Source organism: Homalodisca vitripennis, chromosome 1 (genome assembly GCF_021130785.1).
Source record: "Homalodisca vitripennis isolate AUS2020 chromosome 1, UT_GWSS_2.1, whole genome shotgun sequence".
NCBI lineage: Eukaryota > Metazoa > Arthropoda > Insecta > Hemiptera > Cicadellidae > Homalodisca > Homalodisca vitripennis.
In genome coordinates, this window is record NC_060207.1 from 199,550,207 (window position 1) to 199,560,369 (window position 10,163).

Sequence of the window (10,163 nt, forward strand, 5' to 3'; positions counted from 1 at the left end):
AGGCGTTTAGCACTTAAGGGGAACATTTTGAAGTGAATGTAATGTTGAAAGTTACATAGAATATTGGATACTCAAAGAATAGTTTGGAAATAAAGTATTCAGCTTTGCATAGCTAATCCTGATTCTTGTTTAGTCAATTAATTGAAGTTAATATGATTTTTAACAACTTGTGAACATTATAAAGAAATTGCATTAAAATAGACGAATTAGAGCTAGTACAGTGACAGACCTACAAAAGTTAAAATGCCATTATTAGTGTCATCAGATTGTATTGTTGTATCAGATAATTTGGTTACACTACAAAGTACACTACAATGGCTTTTGGGCTGTTGAATTAATGACACTATTAAAACGAGAGTCAGCCAGGAAGAGTAGATTGACAAAGATGCTCACATTCTCCTCATACTCTTCAACTTTTACCTTCCCAACTTGGTCTAAATTTAGTTTTTTGTCCCATGACAGATTATTTTAATCCATACAGTTATTTTCAAATTCCCTCCTTAACAATTGTGTTGATTCACAAGAGTCCAAGGACTGGATGTAATTGCATTGCCATTATGTCTTAACAGTGTGCAAAATTTTTAACTTATATAACGACCTGCTTAAAACTGTACTTGTTGCCTGCATTGAGTTGTATATTGTGTACAACGTGTAATCTTTTTGTTGCTTAGTTAGTGTAAAAGTATTGTTTGCACAGAAACCTTCCTGATATTAAAAGAATGAAAACCAGAATATATGCAAATAAATAAATGTTAAAATGCTGCATGTACCATGTAATTAATATTTTATTGAATACACTATTATGTTCTTGATCAAATATAGGAACTAAGACATACTGGCAAAATGCCTTAATATCATTACCCTCTATCCTGCTATTATGTAGGGTTTCTTCTCCGAAACCTGTATAAAGGGACCTCGGTTTGATTACAAGATATCTCTCGGACAAAAATAAACCAACTCTAAGAGAACATGCTATGGATAAAAAGTAAATGATGACACTACATCCTAAATATAAGGTTGCAAACAGTTTATTTATATATAGAAAAATCACACAGAACAATTAGTTGTCAATAAATTATCTCAATAATTATTTTAGTACACCTTACATAATTATTTTTACAATATAAACCTTTTATTACTCAAGTTTGTTTAAAAACTAATACATTTTTATCAGGACAAATTAAACCTTCAGAGTTAAGTAATGGCTCTATAACTGAGATTTCATGGGTTAAATAAAATAACTAAGGATGTCATAAAAATTTATAAATGAATTTGTTGGACCATTTTCCTCTTAAAAACGGTTTATATAAAAATTAAAATACCAATGGTGTAGAAAGAACCCCCTTATCAAGAAAAAGTACAATAAATTAATACTTTAATTCTGACGTTGTTAATTAAAAACATTTATTAGTATAGGTTTGTGACAAATTTTATAGTATTAAAGTTTATTGTTCAATGTGGTTTGTTTGCATGTTGGAAAAGGATGAAATTGAAAAAAAAGTTTAACCATTTGTCTTTCTTGTAGTATTACATACATGTTGTTTTTGTTGATAAGATCAGATTTAAATCCAACTTGACTTTATAGTAAAATAGAAAGTGCAGTTTTTTAGGACTGTACTAGTAGTATGAAAATCCTCATCATCATTGAGAGGGTGAAATTGCAATGATTTAAATTGTTTGTTCGGTTTTTAATAATTCCTTAATAACAGTATAGGTAATTTAGTCAGAGGGTTTACGTTGACTTAAAAATAGACAGACAAAGCTAGTGGTCTAATACCAGCCATAAAATTAGAGTAAAGCAATTCTACCCGTGTATTTTAATAACTAAATTTAATTTAAACTTTGGTTTGAAAATGATAAAACATGAATGGTGATAAGAGTTAATAAAATTTTGTTTATGCTGAAGGAGTATTGTATGTCAAGACATGAACAATCGTATGAAACATTGTGATGAAAATTTGGAAATCTCCCTTAAAATTAGTACTCATATAGATATTGAGGGTAGTTGAAACAATCTGGTGTGAGAGCTTTTTATGTACAGTGTGACAAAGACCTTATATGCTCTGTTATTGTTGCAGATTTTTGCTGACACTAATGTTGATCGTCTGAATTAACTCAACCTTCAGGTAAGCAGACAAAATTTATATGTATTTAGATTATAATACCATTTGTTTTGCCACCTTCAAGGGAGCATTATTTTTTTGTACAGGATGAGGCCAAATCTGCATGTACTCCTATCAAGTCGAAAGGTGTAAGGAATTTTAATGGTGTCTGTATATGGGGACAACTGTTAAGGAGCTTTGGTTACTGCGGCAGCCATCTTGAAATGCTCTTGCTTTTGGACTGGCACAATGTTCAGGACGGATAAAGTTAGAGTAGAGGAGATCCCATATTCCGGTCAAGATCCCAATGATGAGGGATTGTGGACATTTCATCTCAGTCATGTGCCCTTGGAAGAAAAGGAGGCTAGCTCTGTTCCAGCTTTTTCCATTCAAAGCGAGTAGGGGACAGTTCTTCATCATGTTTAGGCTAGCAACAGTCTTTTAACACTAAGGGAGCTCTACCCAGTCCAGCAGTATCATCTTCCGCAGTAAACTGACTGACCTATTGATCAATCCTTTACCCCAATATTTCAACATTTGCAGTTATTCTGCTCCCATAGGGGTTTCCAGATGTGACACATCTGTTTTACCTTTACCCAGTGTGATTCAAGAGCTGTTCATTAAAATCAATAATATTTTAGCATCACATGAAATTTAAAAATAATATGCTTCTATGTAAAATTAATATATTTAAACTAAGACAAAACAAAAGTTTAGTTGTTTGAACTAAACATAACTTTTGCAGACATGTACTTTCATCCTTCAGTCAATAGCGTTTGAAGATATGAATGGTTTAGAATTTATTTTTGGCCTTTATTGGGTATTATAATTATATTTAAGGGCTATCTTACCAATCAAAATGTATTTTTGATTTAATTTCTTTAGTTGTATTTGGGCTGATTATGTATTCATCGATTTTCAAAATGGGTAAACAATGTGTAAAAAGAAAATTTACTTTTATTTCATTTCATTAAATTAAAATTCACTAGTCTTTTGTTATTTAACCAGCTGAAGTAATAGGAGTACTTCAATGATATTGAATGATATTGCAGACACAATCTGAGCTTTATTGAACATATTTTTCCTCAAAGCAAATCAAAAACTCCTCAGTCCAGAATGCTATTGAAAATTATTGGCCCTCGGACCAAGAAATAGGACTGATAGACTATCACAGGATGCCCTGTCTGACCAAATCTCAAAACATTAAAAACAAAAATAAATATTAACTTTAATTGAACTCATCCTGTAAATAATAAAATACAAAAATAAAGATGTAGATGTTAATAAAGATGTTTATTTGTTAATAATAAGTGAAACTCAAACTGAAAAAATAACATAACAGTAACTTACTATTCATAATGTAAACCAAATGTAAAATACGTGGAACTGAGCCTGATATTAGATACTGTGGTTTAAACAAGGCAGTTTGTTTATAAAGTTTGTTTCTGTTGAAGTAGTGATGTGCAGCTGCTTGCTGTTTACTGAGCTCGCACATCAACCATGCTGAACTCTAGTTAACGGTGTGAGATGTTTTACCTTCAAGCCAATACTTATGAAAGTCACTCTGAGTTGCACAAGTGTTCTTTAACTGTAGAAATAAACAAAAGTTGACAAGATCAAATGATGGATACTGTGGATGCTCTTTCTTTGTCTTGATGGCAAAGTAATTCTGTAGTAAACTCCAAAGTTGTCATAACAGTGTAAAATGAGGCATTCTATTTTAGTGAAATGAAGTAGTAGACCTCCTATGTTCAAGTCCGATACGATTTCTTGCAAACTTTATTGTCCTTTTTCGTGTCAATTTTCTGTCTTTCCAATAAAAACTTTATCAATCCTGTACTTGTAAATTTTGACAGTCTTCTAACCTTCCTATTAAAAAGTTCCCCCATTCAACACTCTTAAGAAAATGGTGTAGGCCTACATTATATTTCATCAACATTTTTACCATAGTCTGAGATGGCTTATTCAGCATCCATACAGAAATTGCCTTGCAAAATTTAATGGATTAAAAGGTGAGTATACGTATCTCTTCACCAATGTCAATATCAGAAATGATCCTTACACACAAAAATTCCCAACACGAAACAATTTTTCTGACCTCTTAAGAATCATACAAAATACTGTTACAGATTGATTCTATCGGAAACTTTAACCGTGTTACAAATACAATATTCTGTCCTCTTGAATGATATTGCAGACACAATCTGAGCTTTATTGAACATATTTTTCCTCAAAGCAAATCAAAAACTCCTCAGTCCAGAATGCTATTGAAAATTATTGGCCCTCGGACCAAGAAATAGGACTGATAGACTATCACAGGATGCCCTGTCTGACCAAATCTCAAAACATTAAAAATAACCGTAATAAGTAAGGCATAGTTGTGATGTATTTGAACAATATGTTGATTTTAAAGAGAATATAGTTTGCCTTGGAGATTTTATGATGTTGCAATCACTTGCAATAATCATCATTGGGAGGATATGGTGGTAAAAGTAAAGAGATAAAACATTGTGCATTATTACTTTGATTTATTTTGTCAGTAGAAAATATTTATAATCTCTATTAACTGTGTTCCTCCCACGTTAAATGATACATTTGACAGTATTTGTCTAGTAATAAGTATTCATTATAATCTTGAAAGTAAATACAATAGACACTATTGTTTTCTAATGGTTCCTTATCACTCCAATAATAGTATGGCAAGGTTAATCATTGAATTTTCTATCATAATGCACACATGTGTAAAATTGTTTTAATTCTTTACTACTTGTGTTGTACCTAATAAATAACGGCTGTGATAAAAAATTATCTGACCTTATTTTATATTATACAAGGAAAGGAGTAAGATAGGCGCTGGCATGCAGTATTGCGGAAAATTTAAAGACAACAATATTGCAGAAACTTGTCAATTCCTAAATTGAAAGAAACCCTTTTGAAAAATTCAATAGGCCTCCAGAGAAGCTGCTTGAAGTGTGACACTAATAAAGGATTTGTACAGCAGGTTTAAAAAGTGCTGCACTTCAGTGGACAGGGAAACTTGTTCTGGAAGACCAGGAATAATTTAAAATTATTAAGTTATCTATCAATTTCATGTGTTTTAATGACAGGATTCGTTGTATTATTGTTTCGTGAAATAGTTACAGAGATAAGCATCAACAGTGGTTCAGTTTAAATTCAATTTTAACAGAAGATTTTTGCCATGTGCAGAGTTGCTGCAAAGATTGTTCCATACAATTTGTCAGAAGAACAGAAGCAGTTTTGGCTTGAAATTTCCTAGGATTTCATGCAGAATTACCATAATTTTTTCAAAACAGTCATACAATGTGATGAATCTTAGGTGCATGGGGTTTTTGACCCAGAAACCAAAGTTCTGTCATCCCATTGGAAACACACAAAACGGCCCCATCCGAAAATAGCTTGTCAAGTTTGAAGCAAAATTAGGGTTATGGTGACTATTTGATTGCAATGGAGTAGTCATCATGAGTATGCACCTGAAGGTCAGATTATTACTAAAAAGTACTACTTCGAAGTTGTAAATTGCATACATGATGCATCTTGGCGGAAACGTCCTGTCTTGTGGACCTCAAAATCTAGGTAGCTTTATCAAGACAATACTTTCCTTTTTGTTCATAACTTGTCAAAACACAGTATCCTCGTAAATTACGTCAGGCTTTCTACTCCCCTGATATGGCACTGTGTCCTTTCTGGTTGTTTCCTCACTCGAAGATGCCCAATGAAAATCATGTTGTTGTAAAATACTCAACAAACACTGTAACATATTTTATAATGAGTATCTTGTCACAAAATTCAACAGGAATTAAAAGAACAATCTTTCCGTCTGTGCAAGATAGAAAGGTCCTTGACCCTTGAAATGTACAAGAGTTCCTCTTGGTCCAATATAGAACTATGTTTTTATGAAATAAATGTTAGTCAGTTTGGTAAAGTGCTATGTAAAAAGTCAGTCTAACATTGTGCTGTTTTGAGAAATGAATTCAAAGTGATTAACATTGTTAAGGATACAAAAATTAAACTGATTCTTTTACTAAGAGAATCAAAATTTTAAACTCACTAAACTAAACTAATTTGGTTTGAATATTGCTGATTAGTGGCACAAAATTCATTGTTTGTCATGTACAAGCATCTGCCATTGATCACAAATAATTGATTATTATTAGTTGAAACACCAACTGGAAATAACCAATTAGTTGAAAATCTATTCATTACATCTGTTCATTATCAAATTGAATAATGTTCCTATTTTTTCAGACTCTTCAGTGGTGGAGTCATTGGCAGTCAGTGCCAAAATGGATGCTGCCGGGAAGAGCTTTAAAATGGGCGAGGGTGACTGGTTCTGCATGGATCCTCACTGCGGAAACATCAATTTCGCACGCAGGACCAAGTGCAACCGTTGCAACAAGGAGAAGGCTGATCAGGCTCAACAGAAGAAGAAGCTGGGACAAGCCATTGGTAAGGCGGCAGCAGAGAAGAGTAAGGGTTTGTTCAGCGCCGACGATTGGTCCTGCAACAAATGTGGAAATGTGAACTGGGCCCGTCGCCAACAGTGTAATATGTGCAACGCGCCAAAGTGGGGAGAAGTGGAGGAGCGGACTGGGTACGGCGGAGGATACAATGACCGCGGGGTTGTGGAGTACAAGGAGCGGACCGACTCAGACGACGAGTACGATGAGTTTGGGCGCAGGAAAAAGAAGAAATCAAGAACCGACGAGGATTCAAACCATGAAGACCGTGACAGAGACGTGGATGACCGAAAGGAGGAGGAAGAGGAGGACGATGATGAGGAAGACGATGACGAGGATGGAGATCTATCTAAGTATGATTTGAGTGATTGGGGAGATGCACCAGATGATAAGCAGAAAGATAAGGATAGAAATGAGCGGGTGAAAAATCACAGTGAAGAGAAAAGAGAGCGTTCTAGGTCTAGATCCCCTTCTGGCAGACGGTGAGAGATCGTTTTGGACTGTGGTTATTTTAATTTTTTAATTTGATTGAAAGAGGCAAGTCCTATCTGCAGTCAGATATCACTATCATTTGTTTCCTTTTAGCCATTATAGTGAGTGACTCATGTATATTCTTTTCAGCAAGTTTTGATAATACATGTTTTACTTTGGTAATTAAATAAGTCTATGAATAATCACCGTTTAGAGAAATATAGATTTACTACCTAATGAAATAGTTTTATGCTTTAATTAACGTGAACAGTTTTTAAAACTGTATTTGCAGTTTAAACATAGATATTGTTTTGTACAGTTATTTTATATTTTTATTGAGGTACAGTAAGTGATTTTTTTTGTATAGTTATTGTTTGATTTGGTAAACTTCAGATGGGTTCTTTAATTTAATATTGCAAAAGGAGATTTGTGTGTGTGTTTATTTAAATGATTTGTGTCACATTATAAACAACAGTTTTCTGTATTGTTGAAAATTGACTGAATATCTGTCTTAGAATTAAATTATAATGTAATTATTTATTTTGTGTCAACAATAAATACTGAAAATTAAAAGCTGCCAAAACATTTAAAATATTTTATTTTAAAATGTTACACTATTTTCCATAAAATAAGTATAAATGTACAATAAGTTGCTATTAAATAATCATAATAAATTACTCGATTTGATGTTATTTAGCCGTAAAAAGACAAACTGTACTTTAAGCTATAACTATGTTAATAATCATAATGAGAACATAATTCAATTTATTATTATTTAGTCCTGTTTTCAAAACCAAAAACAAGAAACTAATGTTGTAAATCTGATGCCTGTAATACAAATTCACATTGTAAAATGTGTTTATCTCAAGATTTAATTTCTTTGTTGTCTTTATTGAGGATGGTAAAATGGTAATTTAATCAAGCTACATGGAAGCTGGATTCAGAGTAAGTTACAAGTTCATTAGGCATAACAAAAATGCCTGAAATCTTTTAAGGACTAGCTTTTCGCTATCCCTACAAATAAACGTTTCTTTTCAGTTGTTTAATCATGAGGGAACTAAGATTTTTTTAAATTTGTGGTAAAAACAGAAACTATTACTTATCCTATCCTTTCCTTACTTTCAAGCTAAGAAAATTATTATAATTTAATTGTTCACTCTCAAAATATGACATTCAAAGGTATGTATGCAGTCCTGAGGCAGCTAAAGAAGCTTAGGTCAGATAGTTATTAAACATTGCAGTCATGGGTGGCAATTTTGCAGTCTCCAATGTTATGCCATGACACTGTACAATTAGGAATATTTATTTAAAAAATCATTTCAAATTATGTAATGTCAAAATTAACAGCATTGAAGCCTTGCTCTTTACACTTGTTACAAGTTAGTGCAAGCAGGAGTATTACAAACCCCATTTTCTACACCTGCACAGTGAACCACATCCATTCTTACAATTACAAATTAAAGTACTAGTAAGTCATTGGGAGCTGGCGCTAATATTGTTGTCATTGGCTCCAGGAATTTATCCCAACCATATTCCTGGGGTTCAAAATCATGCCCTAAACATTTTTGAACTTGGTAATAGACATGGTTTATATACTGATGGGCCTGTACTTATTGGTGGAGGATAAAACAAACTTATTTTTTCAAAGGGGATATTTGTCAAAACTTTCTGAAGATTAGATTTGTGTTGTACATTTGCCTGAGTCAAGTTAAAAAAAAATGTATTCTTGATGTACTTGAGTGCGTCTCAACATATACTTATAGTAAGAACCACGAAAAAGCCTATTTGGCCCGTGATCTTGGAGCAGCCAATGAGGACAGTGGTGTTACCAAACTTGTTCCTCGCTGTAACTGCAGCGTACCGTGCCGGACGACAGTTGTCGTGTTATGTGGTCACTTTTCAAATTCTTTATTGTCATAGTTTACATAATATACATTTTTAAAATCCAGCACAGCTGGACGAACGGGTGACATTGTCAAAATATGAAATAGAACTTAATATTATACTATTACATATGTACAATGTTATTATAATTATAAAGCAGTCATAAAAATAAAATGTATAAATTTATGTATTTATATTCATATTGTTATTAAATTATTGTATCACATAGGTACTCTTCAATAGAGTAATGTTTTTTTTCTTTTAACAAATCTGAAAATTTGTTTTAAATTCATTGTTTTTTTAATTGATTTAAATCTAGTAGGAAACCTATTGTGTAATTTCTTCTAAAATACTGTGGTGAACGCTCAAACAAAGTCTATGAAATGGAAAGTGCAATATATCTTTATTTCTTGTATAGTAATTACTGTTATAGAGATTTGCAAAAAAGAGCTAAAAATTCTGCGTTACAAACAATAAGCATCTCAGTACATAAACCGATTGACATGTAAACAGATTTAACAGATGAAGTTCTTCTATTTGAAAATGTCATAATCCTTAAATATTTCTTTTGGATTTTGATGTCTGCCAGCCTATCAGAACTTCAACCAAACCAACTTCGCGTGGACCTGTCCATTCTATTGGTCACTGCCAACTGCACTCAATCTTGACCCCTAATGTAAAATGTATATACTTAATTGAAGGTCATATCATATACTTAAATCTATTTTCAATACATTAAGATATACAATAAGTATTTCTGATAAATAATACAAACTATTCGAACTTCAAAATAATATTCAATATATGAGACTTTTGTGATAACTTTTAGAATGCCAAAGTGATGGTATGTACATATATTGAGTTTATTATCTCTCATGCCGAGGTTGACCCCTTTTTTATGAAATTCAAGTGATCTTGCATTACAGTACGGTACAAATGGTTGAGCACTGTGCACTTATCGCCCTCTATCTCAAAAACAATTTTTCACATAAAAAAATGATACAAATAAAATTTGTCCCAAATATTATGCTCTTCAATTTTTATAACAGATGATAACATCACTAGAGTAATAGAAACCGAGATAATCACGAATAAATAACTGTGTTTATTTACCTTCGACCGTGAATAACTAACAACGCAGACACGAGATTATATGAGACTTTTGTGACGACTTTTAGAATGCCTAAGTGATGTACACATATTGAGCTTATTATCTCTCATGCCGAGG

General features: G+C 32.5%; 1 protein-coding gene across 2 annotated transcripts in view; it reads left to right on the top strand.

Annotated features, from left to right (window-relative positions):
* The window catches only part of LOC124353012 (zinc finger Ran-binding domain-containing protein 2), a 42,757-nt gene extending 34,947 nt beyond the window's left edge, over positions 1-7,810 (top strand). For both annotated transcript variants that reach the window (XM_046802797.1, XM_046802798.1), the window contains exons 2-3: positions 2,079-2,126; positions 6,369-7,810. In XM_046802797.1, the coding sequence (XP_046658753.1) occupies positions 6,407-7,066 (660 nt within the window). In that variant the 5' untranslated portion in view covers positions 2,079-2,126; positions 6,369-6,406 and the 3' untranslated portion in view covers positions 7,067-7,810. The remainder of the gene's footprint in view (positions 1-2,078; positions 2,127-6,368) is intronic.
* Positions 7,811-10,163: the final 2,353 nt, after the last annotated feature.